Below are 14954 nucleotides of genomic sequence, written 5' to 3' on the forward strand. Positions count from 1 at the left end.
AAATCCTGTAATGCATATAAAAAAGGCTCTAGACTATGCAGCTTATTAGCGCATAACAACTATTTATGAGCTTTGCTTTGTGGAGGTATTTATGTATTGGCAGTACTGTTGTCTCTGCTCTTTGGAAGTCCAAGCTCAAGAATATATACAAGCTCACAACAGCTCTTCTGGCAAATTCCACACCTGCTAGATAGCCAACCTGGATCTGACAAGATGTGAGTAGAATTTAAAATGCATGTAATAGGGTCAAGGACACTAGTGTCCTTAGCCAGGATATTCAAGCTTACAGGGTCACAAATTAAACCATGCTAATGACACAGACAGCTATGCTAGTGTGTTGTATGACATGGTACATCTGAACTATCCCCCTTGTAGGACAATACAAATATTCAAGAAATAAATATATGCAGTGAGCTGATTTGACTTGTGTGTCACAATAATTTGCTGCTGCCAGGAGACTTTCCAGCTTGCAGAGATGTGTCCAAACTAAATACATGAAATGAGACAATCTCTAAAAGATTAGATTACCCTCTGTGCAGATGGTTTATATATTTTCCATCTATGCATGCAAAAAAAGTGCTTTATACCATTTTATATTTAGCACCAAGGTCTTAGAATGCTCTGCTTTTTAATTTTGTGGAAAATGTCTAGAACAGGCTGAAGAGGGAAAAAAAAACATCAAGGATCAAGCCGTATAGTCAAGTGGAGCTGTCCAGCTTGACTCCAAATTGCTATATGTGGATATTGGGCCTCTGACCATTGTATTTTAGTTTAGATTCTCATATGTGCATTTGTTGCAGGCGCATGTATTTGGCACAGCTGTACATTCATTTGAATGGGGTGCTGTAGCTGTGGGAAACGCAGGAAAAAGGTTCCTGACCCATTTCTGAAACTGCAGCTGCGCATTTCTATGCATGGGAAAATGTACCATGTTTTCTAATAGGTGGGGGTAACAGTAAGAATTAAAGGCATCCCTGCGTAACTCTTAAACAGCAGCATGTTTTGGCTGCAGGTGCTGGAACACATGCAATTTACACGCACTCCTACACCATAGTGTGAACCTAGCCTTATACCCACTTTTATTATATTTGATTGCTTTTACCAACAGTTCAGTTGGATGCAATTGGGGGTTATTTACTAAAGGAAAATCCACTTTGCACTGCAAGTGCACTGGAAAGTGCACTTGGAAGTAAAGTTGCTGTAGATACGATGGGGACATGCAAGGAAAATAAAAAACAGCATTTTAGCTTGCACATGATTGGATGATAAAATCATCAGAGCTTCCACTCATTTCAGATCTACCCCTTAGATTTATGCCCCGTACACACGGTCAGACTTTGTTCGGACATTCCGACAACAAAATCCTAGGATCTTTTCCGACGGATGTTGGCTCAAACTTGTCTTGCGTACACACGGTCACACAAAGTTGTCGGAAAATCCGATCGTTCTAAACGCGGTGACGTAAAACATGTACGTCGGGACTATAAACGGGGCAGTGGCCAATAGCTTTCATCTCTTTATTTATTCTGAGCATGCGTGGCACTTTGTCCGTCGGATTTGTGTACACACGATCTGAATTTCCGACAACGGATTTTGTTGTCGGAAAATTTTATATCCTGCTCTCAAACTTTGTGTGTCGGAAAATCCGATGGAAAATGTGTGATGGAGCCTACACACGGTCGGAATTTCCGACAATAAGGTCCTATCACACATTTTCCGTCGGAAAATCCGACCGTGTGTACGGGGCATGAGAGCGACTGCACTTCCAAGTGCACTTTCAGTGCACTTTCAAGTGCAGTTGCAGTGCAAAGTGGATTTGCCTTTCGTAAATAACCCCCAATATGTTGCAGTCGTCAGTTGGCCCCATTACTGAATTCACTGGGTTTCAAGTGTAAGACATTTGATCAGGATGAAAACTAGAACACCTAGAATTTTAGGGGAATAAATTATGCACATTTTGGCTGCTTCAGAGAAAACCTATACTGAAAGTTCAAATATAATGATGCTGTCATTGCTATCCCAAAATATTTAATTGGCTGTCATGCTAATGCATTGATGTTTATACTTTCACTGATCTTCAACAAGCACAGCTGGATGTCGCTTTTCTTTTAATGCATGTTTTCTTCTGGGTCAGTAGGTCAGCTTAAATGTCAGGAAACTAGCATTTTCTTACTAGCATCCTACATATGTCTATGCAAACTCGATTGCAAATAAGAACTTTTTTTATAATGCTTTTTTGTTTTGCTACAGGATATAATCTTTATAGTTAAATTCTGTGCAGTTCTATAAAAAAAAAAAAAATCATAATACTCAAATACGACCCCAATTCCAAAAAAGTTGGGACACTGTGTATAATCTACATAAAAACAAAATGCAATGATTTTCAAATCTCATAAACCCATATTTTATTCACAATAGCAAAATAGAAAACGTAAAATGTTTACAATGATAAAATGTAGCTTTTTTAGAAAGAATAAGGTAATTTTGAAATTGATGGCGGCAACATGTCTCAAAAAAGTTGGGATAGGGCCTTGTTTTCCACGGTGTAGGTGTAGCATCCCTTCTTCTTTTTAACAACACTCTGTAAATGTCTGGGAATTGAGGAGACCAATTGCTGGAGTTTTGGGAGAGGAATGTTGTCCCATTCTTGCCTTATATAGGATTCTAAGGCTGCATTCACACTTCAGCATTTTGGGCGACATGCTTCCTGGGATGCAGGTTGCCGCGATTGCAGTGCTGAAGTGTGAATGCAGCCTAACTGCTCAACAGGGTCTTCTTTGTCATTTTTTTTTGTTTCAAGATGTGCCAAATATTTTTAATTTGCAAAAAAGGTCTGGACTGCAGGCAGGCCAGTTAAGCACCCGGGCTCTTCTACAACGAAGCCATGCTGTTGTGATACATGCAGTATGCAGTTTAGTATTGTCCTGCCGAAATATGCAAGGCCTTCTCTGAAAAAGATGTTGTCTGGAAGGGAACATATACTGCTCTAAACCTGGATAGATGTTTCAGCATTGATGGTGCCTTTCCAGATGTTCAGGTTGCCCGTATGCACTAATACACCCCTATACCATCACCATCACAGATGCAGGCTTTTGAACTGAGCGCTGATAACAAAGCTCCTCTCCTTTTTAGTCTGTTTGCCAAAAAGCATGTCAAATTTTGATTAGTCTGACCACAGAACAGTTTTCTGCTTTACAACAGACCATTTTAAATGAGTTTTGGTGCAGAGAAGACAGCAGTGTTTCTGGATCATGTTCAGATTTGGCTTCTTCTTTGCATGATCTTTAACTTGCATTTTTGGATGGCACGATGAACTGTGTTTACAGGCAGTGATTTTTTAAAGTATTCCTGTGACTATGCAGTAGGGTTACCACCTTTTCTTAAAGTCAAACCCGAACACTTTAGCGGCGCACAGGAATTTTTTTTTATAGTGTAAACTATACATATATTTTGCAATTAAATAACATTTCTAATAATATGAAGTTAATTACAAGAGTCCCCCTTTACATCAGAGTCCACAGAGTTCCCCCTTTACATCTGAATCCGCAGAGTTCCCTTTCACTGTAAGGCGGGACTCTGCAGACTCTTATGTAAGGGAGAACTCTGGGGACTCTAACATAAGGCATGCTCTGGGAACCCTGATTTAAGGGGGGAACACTGGAGTACTCTGGTGCACGGTGAGGACTCTGATGTAAGGTGAACAATGTGGTCTCTGGTGTAAAGGGGAACTGTGATATAAGGGGTGCTCTGAGAACCCTGATTTACCTGAGTGTACTCACTCAGAGGCAGGAGAGAGAAGGGGGGAGACTTCAGTCACAGACAGGAATGGATGGTGAGCTCACTCACTCTTTGGCCGTCAGCACCTCTTATCCAGATGTATCTGAGGCTGCTGGACTTCAAATGTCTGGCCCCCACGTCTCTTTTCTGAGGCACAGCGCTGGGGATTGGAGTGTGGGCAGACACAGAGGGGTAAGGGCAGGAGGAAGAGGAGCAGATCGAGCCCTCTCTCCTCTCCCATCTGTATGTGCGGGGATTGTTAGTGCTGGCTTTGGGCAGTGTGAAAGAGAGTGTAACAAACACTCTCAGCTTAGACAATTATAGCCAGCAACCCTGCTGGGAGGCCTGAGTCCAGTCTGAATAATGTGTCCGGGTTTTAGGCAGTTTGAAACCCGGACACATGGTTCCAAACCCGAACTGTCCGGGTGAATCCCGTACAGGTGGCAACCCTACTATGCAGTCTTTCAAAGTATCATGCCTGGTTTTTAATGAAATGCCATCTGAGGGGCCCATAGGTCACGGGCATCTAGTATTGCATTTTGGCCTTCTCTCTTGCGCACAGAGATTGCTCTAGATTTTCTGAATCTTTTGATGATACTATGTACTGTAGATGATGATATATAAATTATTTGCAATTTTACATGGAGGAGCATTATTCTGCAATTGTTTGTCAATTTTTAGATGCAGTTTTTCAGAGGTAAACATTTGTTATCTTTACTTCTGAGACACTCTGACTCTCTAAAATGCTATTTTTATACCCAATCATGTTATTGACCTGTTGCCAATTACCCTAATTCTTGTTTGCACCATTGTGCCAGTTGCTCTGTCGCAACTTTGAGACTTTTTTGTTGCTGCTACCATTTTTAAAAATACCTTCTTTTTTTTAAATGGCACATTTTCTCATTTTAAACATTTGATATGTTTTCTATTTTCTTTTGTGAATAAAATATGGGTTGATGAGATTTGCAAATCATTGCATTCAGTTTTTATGTTGATTGTACACAGTGTCTTAACTTTTTTTTGGAATTAGGGTTGTACTATAAATTTGAAATCTTGAAGTCCTGATATTACAAAATTACAAAAAAAATTGGCAACATTTCTGAATGCCTTGCTGGGGTGGGTTTTGGCCTGTCACCTTTTCAACCCTCACTAGCAGGAGAATGACATCAACAGATAATGGGGAATAGGTGTAGCATGCAATCCATTGCTTTCTATTTATCATAAAGCCTATAGTGGTATTTTCTCATCCATCTGGAAAAATAATTACACTCAGCTGGCTGTCAATTTTTTTTTTTTTTTTTAAGCTTAAGTAATACTGATTAAAGCATGTCCCTTGATGCTGGGTGAGGACCAGCATAGTCACTGCATGGGCCACTGTGGTAATATGAATAAAGTAAAATTAGTGCAGCGCTAAGAATCAAATGTTGAGTACTGACATATCACATACAGTAAAACCTTGGTTTGAGAGCATTTTGTAAGACAAGCAAAATTTTTTAATAAATTTTGACTTGATATACAAGCGATGTCTTGATATACAAATAGCATCATGTCATAACTGAGTATAAAAGAGAAGAGAGGTGCCTCTAATTGTAGCAATATGGTTACATTTAATGAAGGTACAACATTTAGCAACTCAAATGGTTGATGATTAAAAGAGGCACATCTAAAAAGCTGTCCACATAAACCATCCTCCTCACCACCATCGACATCATCCCTTCCACTCTGTGCGCAATGAGTGGTTCAAGGCACGCTTTCAGATCGCTCTACTGCAGGGTAGTCTTTCCGGTCACGATTGCAGACTGACAGCGGTGAGAGCTAGCATTGTGGAGGATGGTCTATGTGGACAGTAGGTATGAGCTTCGAGTTCGAGTCGAACTCATGTTCGACTCGAACATTAGCTGTTCGCAAGTTCGCCGAACAGCAAACAATTTGGGGTGTTCGCGGCAAATTCGAATGCCGCAGAACACCCTTTAAAAGTCTATGGGAGAAATCAAAAGTGCTAATTTTAAAGGCTTATATGCAAGTTATTATCATAAAAAGTGTTTGGGGACCTGGGTCCTGCCCCAGGGGACATGGATCAATGCAAAAAAAAGTTTTAAAAACGGCCGTTTTTTCAGGAACAGTGATTTTAATAATGCTTAAAGTCAAACAATAAAAGTGTAATATCCCTTTAAATTTCGTAGCTGGGGGGTGTCTATTGTATGCCTGTAAAGGGGCGCATGTTTCCCGTGTTTAGAACAGTCTGACAGCAAAATGAAGAAAGAAGAAAGAAGAAGCATTTAAATAAAGGAATTGTCAAAAACTGTCTCTTGTCATTTTTAACATTTTTGACAGTTTTTTTAGTGAAATGGTAGGGGTAAGTACCCCCTTACCATTTCACACGGGGGGGGGGCTGGGATCTGGGGGTCCCCTTGTTAAAGGGGGCTTCCAGATTCCGATAAGCCCCCCGCCCGCAGACCCCCACAACCACCGGCCAGGGTTGTGGGGATGAGGCCCTTGTCCTCATCAACATGGGGACAAGGTGTTTTGGGGGGCTACCCCAAAGCACCCTCCTAATGTTGAGGGCATGTGGCCTGGTACGGTTCAGGAGGGGGGGGGCGCACTCTCGTCCCCCCCTCTTTTCCTGCGGCCTGTCAGGTTGCGTGCTCGGATAAGGGTCTGGTATGGATTTTTGGGGGGACCCCACGCGTTTTTTTTTTTTTTTTTTTTGGCGTGGGGTTCCCCTTAAAATCCATACCAGACCTGAAGGGTCTGGTATGGAATTTAGGGGGAACCCCACGTCATTTTTTTTTAAATTTTGTCCGGGGTTCCCCTTAATCACCATACCAGACCTGAAGGGCCTGGTATGGAATTTAGGGGGACTCCCACGTCATTTTTTTTTTTTTTTAATTTTGGTTCGGGGTTTCCCTGTGGGGAATTCCCATGCCGTTTTTATCAATGAACTTCTATGTGTATTGTCGGAAATGCAATAGCCGCGGATAGTTTTAAATGGGTTTTTTCCTTCCAAATGTAATTTTGCTGTCAGACTGTTCTAAACACGGGAAACATGCGCCCCTTTACAGGCATACTATAGACACCCCCCAGCTACGAAATTTAAAGGGATATTACACTTTTATTGTTTGACTTTAAGCATTATTAAAATCACTGCTGCAGAAAAAACGGCCGTTTTTAAAACTTTTTTTTCCATTGATCCATGTCCCCTAGGGCAGGACCCGGGTCCCCAAACACTTTTTATGACAATAACTTGCATATAAGCCTTTAAAATTAGCACTTTTGATTATTCATGTTCGTGTCCCATAGACTTTAACGGTGTTCGCGTGTTCGAGTGAACTTTTTTCCTGTTCGCATGTTCTGGTGCGAACCGAACAGGGGGGTGTTCGGCTCATCCCTAGTGGACAGCTTTACCCCGGATGCCTGCATACTTAGATGTGCCTCTATTAATCATCAATCATGTGAGTTGCTAAATGTTGTACCTCCATTAAATGTAACCAGATTGCTACACTTAGAGGCGCCTCTCTTCTCTTTATACTCTGTAGCTCCTGACGGATTTTGCTTCTAATCCCCTTGTGGAGGCTTCCATTGTGGATGGACATTTTATGGTTACACAACCAATCACATTGCTATAATCTTTTTATATGGACTATAAACTGAAGGACCTATGAATGAATCGTTGTGGAACAAATCATTTGAGTTTCCATTATTTCTTATAGGGAAATTTGCTTTCATATACAAGTGCTTTGCATTACAAGCATGTTTCTGGAATGAATTATGCTCGCAATCCAAGGTTTTACTGTTCTGTGATATACAAAATAAATTTTGATTAGCATATACAAAATACTTGAACACCATCATCTGATTGATAGTGTCTCTAAATAAAGCGCACTGTGCAAATTGTAAATCAACATTAGTAGTATAGTCCCATTGGTGATTAACCACTTCAAGCCCGAGGAGTTCTGCCGCTTGATCATTCTTACAGGCGACGGGAGGGGACACCCCCCGTGCCATCCGGTGCTTCTCCGTGCTCTCCCGTGCCATCGAGGACCCGGAGAAAGAAATGGCCGCCACCGGATGACGACCATAGATATTTCCGGTGACCACATGGTCACCAGTCATCTCTATTACCTTCGGAGGCCCGGGTGCGACGTTATGAACATGGCTGGTAAGCATAAGATTGTGGATTTTATTTCCTGATCTCATGCTTTCCAGCCTTATTGACCCCGCATCTCTCCATAAAGAGGACCTGTCACAAACGATTCCTGTTGCAAGGGATGTTTACATTACTTGCAATAGAGCTGGGCGATTTTCTCCAAAAAAAAAAACTCGATGTACGATTCGAATCGAGTTTTTTTTTTTTTGTTTTTTTTTTTTTATGGACACCGCGCCGGTCCTGAAGAGCTGCGGGCAGGAGATTTTAGGCGAGGCCGCGGCTTCGGCCTACTCCGTGGTGTCTGGCCTCGCTTACTAGGCCGAAGCCGTGGCCTCACCTAAAAACTCCTGCCCGCAGCTCCTCAGGACCAGCGTGGTGTCAGCGTCAGTCCTGGTGAAAAAAAAAAAATCTAAAAAATCGATTTGCTGAAAATTTGAATCGATTTGACCTCTCAACTCGATTCAAGATTCAAATCGATTTTTTCCCCAGCCCTACCTTGCAATAGGAATAAAAGTGATCAAAAAAAAAAAATTTAAAGAAAATGTAAAAGTAAAAAAAATAAAGTAAAATAAAAAAAAAAAAATAATAAAAAGAAATTAAAACACCCGTCCTTGTTAGCTCGCATTTAGAAGCGAATGCACATTCAAGTTCCACCCACATATGTAAACGCTATTCAAACCACACATGTGAGGTATCGCTGCATGTGTTAGAGTGCGAGCAACAATTCTAGCACTAGACCTCCTCTGTAACTTTCCTTTTTCACCTTCACTTCCTTTTGGAACGAGCAGTGCACACTACTAGTCCCATAGTCCCTAGTCCATCTCAGAAGCAAGACAGGGTGGCCACGCCCCTACATAAGCAGAATCATGGAGAATGAATGTAGCCACCCTCTAACAGGAAGTCAGATCAAAGCAACAAAAAAAAAAGAATTTGGAGGGCACTAAGAGCAATAGAATGTATTTTTTTGAGTTAAGGTTATTGTAAGGGTTCTTTTTTTTTTTTTTTTTAATAACAAACATGTCATACTTACCTCCACTGTGCAGCACGTTTTGCACAGAGTGGCCCCGAACCTTGTCTTCTCGGGTCCCCCGGTGGCTATTGCGGCTCCTCCCCACATCAGATAACCTCCTAGAAGCGCTCTCCCATAGACACAAATGCTGGACTCGGCCCTGCCCCTGGCGCTCGCGTCATTGGATTGGATTGATCAGGAGCCAATGGCTGCGCTGCTATCAATCTATCCAATCAAGAGACGGGACCCCGTGGCGAGAGGAAGAGCGCGTCTCCGGCGACAGAAATACGGGGCTCAGGTAAGTAAAACGGGGGGGGGGGTGGTCACTGACAGGTGTTTTTTCACCTTAATGCCTAGGATGCATTAAGGTGAAAAAACACAAGGGTTTACAACCCCTTTAAGAATACATACCTGAATAGAATTATTCTTTTTTAACCAGAGTTTAGTGTCACTTGAAGTTTAAATGCTTGTTAGGCAACTAGTATTTGCAGAATAAGGCAAGAATAGCAGGCCACACCTCTCTCTTCACAGGTGTGCATCAAAGGAAACCTGTAGGACTAGAAATGAAGGAAGCCATCAATGCTGTGTTTTTGAACATGCAAGCTCAGGGGCTTTTATTATCAACGCTTTTCCTATTTAATGCATCAGTAACCTGTATACAAGTTGGGAGGTCCAACTAAGTAGGTTGCATGCTTGTTTCAGATCTGTGTCTCATTAGGTAGTTTAGCGAGGATGAGAATGACAGTCCCACAGCTTTATTTCAAAATATTAGCAATGACAACTTACATACAGTACTGTTCAAAAGGTTTAAGCAGGTGTGAAAAAATGCTGCAAATTAGGAATGCTTTCAGAAATAGACGTGTTCATAGTTTACTTTTATCAATTAAAATGGAAAGTAAATGACCAGAAGAGAAATCCAAATGAAATCAATATTTGGTGTGACCACCCTTTGCCTTCCAATCAGCATCAATTATTCAGTTCTTCTAGGCACACTTGCACACAGTTTTTGAAGGAACCTGGCAGCTAGGTTGTTTCAAACATCTTGGAGAACTAACTAAAGATCTATTGATGTAGGCTGTCTCAAATCCTGCTCTCTCTACATGTAACCCTAGACAGACTTGATGATGTTGAGAACAGGGCTCTGTATGACATTCACTGCATGTTTGGGGGCGTTGTCCTGCTACAGAATACATTTGGGGCCAATCACAGGCCTCGCAGATGGTATGGCTTGATGGAAAAGTATCTGCTTGTATTTCTCAGCTTTGAGGACACCATTGATCCTGACCAAATCTCCAACTCCATTTGCAGAAATACAGCCCCAAACTTGCAAGAAACCTCCACCATGCTTCACTGTTTGCTGCAGACACTCATGCTGTTTTCTGAAGCCCAATTGCTATGTTTTTGTGCATAGTTGAGTCACTTAGCCTTGTTTCCATGTCCTATGCATGAAAACATAGGAACCTACCTGCTGAGTTCCTTCAAAAACTGTGGGGAAGTGTACCTAGAAGAACTAAAGAATTGATGGTGTTTTGAAGGTAAAGGTGGTCACACCGAATATTGATTTCAGTTGGATTTTTATTTTGTTCATTTGCTTTCTATTTTGTTAATTGATAAAAATAAACTATTAACACTTCTATTTCTAAAAGCAGTCTTAATTTACAGCATTTTTACACCTGAAATAAAACTTTTGCACAGTACTGTAATAATATCCTGACACCGTAAAAAATTAAACCTGCATTCTATAGTTTAGCGTAATCAATGAAAGAAAATTCCAGATTGGTTGGTGTGCAGCACTTTTATTTTCTAGTGAGGTGTATTTTATTATCTTTATTATGGAAGAATCCCATGTTTCCAATTTCCTTTAATCCTGGAAATGTCTATTTTGTTGCTAGTATGGATGTGCAGGTAGAAAAAGTAAAGTGTTAGGAGTATATAGTGTTTGTTTATTGCCATAGCCTCTACTTGATATCTTCACTGTCAGCTGTCCAATATTTATTAGTGTTTTTTGTGTAACTCTTTGCTGAATCAGCTGTAGCAATTAGGGCAAATAACTTTTTTTTAAGAAGTTATCAGGTGCTAAATGTATAAGCTGTCTTGGAGTTGCTTTGGTGTAAGGGGACTCTCCAGTTTTCCTCTAGCTTCCAGGTTTAAGATTTATGATGCAAGACATATCCAGGTATGCGGTCTGTGTTTCCACTCTCCAGTCCAACAGCATCATAGATGTTACAAATAAATATTGGAAAAACACATTAGCCCTAAGCCATACTGATGTCTTTCCGTGATATTCCTGGTGTTATTTCTGTACCAGTGCTTTTTCTGTCACATGGATTTAGCTATATAATTTACATCCCTTAATTCATTGTAGAAACACTTTTATGTTCTTTGCTAGTAAAAAATGTATTTTCTGTTCTTGATACTTGTCTGTTAACTTTTTATGATCATTTGTACACAAAAAGAGAATCATCAGGCAAAGTTATAAATTACAATCCAAAAACCATTCCAAATTGTATAATCTGTTGCACTAACTCTGTGGCCACTCATTCTTCTCAGCATCCCTTAGCTGACAATAGTGGGTTAAGCACAGACACTGCATGACTCAATGACTAAATCCAAGTAATCTTGAAGTAAGGGGAGCATAGAAATATTAATTTGTTTTGTCTGACTCAGGAGATTTTTCAATTTTTATTTTCGCAGCCCTTACAGCATCAGACATTTAGATCTGGTTCAGCGCAGCGGCTGGTATGCAGTGCAATCCAGCTGAAATCAGCGCAGTGATGATGCACTGAGCTCATCAGATCACATTGTTTCCTTTTTTTTTTTTTTTTTTTAATTTAAACAAACTTTATTGAGATGTTACACAGACATCTCAAAAAGTTATATTGCTGGCTGCACAGTGCAAGGCAGTGGACTGCTTGGAGTACTTTTTTTCAGTGCATCGTACTGAACAGGCACATACAACACAAGGCATTTGCATTTTGCCTTGTCCATGTGGTGGGACTGTGCTGGAATAGCCACCCAACACAGTCCCACCACAACTGTTGTGAGTTCTAAACAGCTCTGCCAATAAAAACCATAGAAGTGATGTTGTTGTTGTCCAGCCTAGTTGTATATAAAGAGGAAAAGTAGAAAGATGTTGTTCAGGATTCTTGCACCTTTCAATTGAAGCATGTTTAGATTTTCCATGGGCTGAACAAGATTTGATTCCCTCATCCACAATAAACAGTATGGATGGTGGAATCTCTTCTGCCAGCAACCACAAGACCTGAATAGTGAATGCCTCTTATTGGATGCAACCACTGTTCAGTAGGTGATGCCAACAGGACCACCCATGAATCAAAATGCGACTGATGCAACAGGAATTGGCTAAAATTAGAGCCCTGTCTGGCTAGCATTAAAGTGTGTTTAAGTCAGTAACCATATAGTTTATCAACTTTCTTATATGTTTGGTTCTATAAACCTCCCACAACCATTTTCCCTACATCTGAAAGTATAATCCGAGGGTTACATTTATATTTGATGCATTCTAGAAGTTTCAACCCCCTACAAACCTCATTTTGTAAAGTGAGATGGTGGGGGAATATTTGCCCAGAACGTTACCGGTATTGGTGCCAACCAGCACTTCCCTAAACATGATTGCATTGGACTACTGTTTGTATTTGGACCCGTGGAAAGACATGGGAGATGCATTGCAGGCACTTTTGGTGCCTTCCTATCATGCAGAAAATGGTAGGGATTGGCCATGCCTTGTCTGCAGTTAACATAAAGAATAAATGGTTGCCTGTTATGACTGGATCTGGAGTCTGTGCTATAATGCCTAAGGGCACCCTAAGAATATTAAAAATCCTACATTAGAATAAGAAAGAGCTTGAAAAGTATGGAAAAGGTGGAGTTACTCTGTAAAATCTTTCTTATACATTTTTTACCAGTATTGGAGAGAAGCAGAGGGCTGGGGACTAAACATTTACGTCATACCAAAAACCCTCATTACATGTTCCCGTGTGTCTCATTAAAAAGGCTCTCAATATGCTAGCTCTGTACTGTACTTTGCGTCCATACTAGAGCATAATTCATATGATTTCATCATTTGGCACACTTAGCTCAACTCTTAGAACAGCATATTGAATTGTAAATGCCTTAGGTCACTGGAATTGCGATAAGACCTCAGCTGACAATGAAAGTAAGCATACAAGTTGCCTTTTTTAAAGCATAATTAAAACTTGGAATACTATTCTCTGATGCACACTGCACAGAATGAGAGTAGTTAGAGGATCACAAATATGTTTCAGTATTGTATACCTGTATAGGTACATCAATAAAGCCAAATACCACAGAGAAAATCTGCCTTAAAGTTACCAATGCCATTCTTTTTATCACATCTACATGTTCATAGAGACTTGTGTAAGCTTCTTTGTGCTCCTTTTATTTCGCAGCTTTCTAGCAGTCCCTAGGGAGCAGCTGTAAAAAACGTGCAAGAATTACCTTTGCTGCAATGTTTGTGTACAGAAAGACTGCTCTGATACCTTGATATCATTTCTGCTTTCCCTAAAGTCATTCAGTTAAAAAACATAATTCTAGACAATTAGAAAAGGATGGATGATGGCATTGTATCCAAGAAGAGTTTCTGTACTAAGATATTTTGGATCCAAGTTCTGAAGAATTATTACAGTGGTTATCCAGGGATTGCTAGAGAGCTGTGATATGAGAAATAAATCAATAAAGAGCTTAGAGCATCTTCTACACGCAATTACTGTTAGGCTAGGTTCACACCTATGCAAATTGAATGCGGGTGACAAAAATTTACAACTTCAAAAAACTCACCATGCCTAGCTTGGACTGTCTTCTTTCCAAAATCGGTCATTTGGGGGATATTTGTACTGTCCTGGCATTTTAGGGCCCCAAGAAATCAGATAGGTCGTCAGTACATCAGGATTGATCAATTTTCAGATATACTGTATATACCATGGTTTGTAGTTCTATAACTTTCCAACAGACTAAATAGTATACACGAATTTGGGTTATGTTTACCAAAGAAACGTAGCATGATACATTTGGCCTAAAGTTATAAAGAAAGATTATTTTATTTGCAAAATTTTATAACAAATTAGGAAGAAAAATAACATTTTTGGACTTTTTTTATTTATTTAGCAAAAAATAAAAACCCTGTGGTGATTAAATACTGCCAAAAAAGCTCTGTCTCAAAAAAAGATAAAAAAATCATTTGGGTACAGTGTTGCATAACTGAGCAATTGTCATTCAAAGTGTTACAGAGCAGAAAGCTGAAAATTGGCCTGGGCAGAAAGGGTGTAAAAGTGTCCGGTCTTAAAGTGGTTAAATAAAATGTTGCCCTGATGAAGCCAATGGGGCCATTCTTTAGAAAAATGCATTCAAGGGCCTTTATTAAATTGAAAAAAGGGCCACAGTCTATCTTCCTTAGTATTTGCAGTATGCTTTGATGATGTCTTGGTTGTCCTTAAACTATGATCTTGATATAGATGGGCAGCCGTATATAATAATTTTTTCACTGCATCTACTTTTATGTCTTTAGGCTGGTGGTTTGTTAGTACAGCAGAAGAGCAAGGCTGGGTCCCTGCCACTTATCTAGACTGCCAGAGTGGGTCTAAAGACGATTCTGAAATCCACACATCTAAATCTGGTGATGGTAAGTGTATTCTGTTCTGTACCATTTTAGCATTTGATTGTGGTTGCCTTTCTCATGTTCAAGTCAATCTTTATTCGTTGTAGAGAATTTCCAGCAGAGTAGACTTGAGCGTTCACTAATTTATAGTCATTCACCAATAGATAAACACTACATGGTGTTTACGTTTAGCTACAAACCTGCTATGAACGAAGCTTATGCTCTTTAAGGTCGTGCCAGTTTAAACTGTGCTTAAGCTCTGCCCCTCCCAGCTTTAATATTTGAGAGTTACATTTTCTTTTGAAGGAATTTAACATAAGTAGTACTAAACAGTTTACAGCTGAACATCACAATACACACCACTACCGTGTTACCAAATGACTCAA

At 40.2% G+C, this 14954-nt stretch overlaps 1 protein-coding gene across 10 annotated transcripts in view; it reads left to right on the forward strand.

Moving 5' to 3' along the window:
• SH3PXD2A (SH3 and PX domains 2A) overlaps positions 1–14954 on the forward strand; it is a 467201-nt gene that overhangs the window by 376925 nt on the left and 75322 nt on the right. For all 10 annotated transcript variants that reach the window (XM_073596110.1, XM_073596107.1, XM_073596109.1 and 7 more), the window contains one exon: positions 14479–14592. In XM_073596110.1, coding sequence (XP_073452211.1) covers positions 14479–14592 — 114 coding nt within the window. The remainder of the gene's footprint in view (positions 1–14478; positions 14593–14954) is intronic.

The sequence above is a fragment of the Aquarana catesbeiana genome, linkage group LG08 (genome assembly GCF_042186555.1).
Source record: "Aquarana catesbeiana isolate 2022-GZ linkage group LG08, ASM4218655v1, whole genome shotgun sequence".
In the NCBI taxonomy this organism is placed as follows: Eukaryota; Metazoa; Chordata; class Amphibia; order Anura; family Ranidae; genus Aquarana; species Aquarana catesbeiana.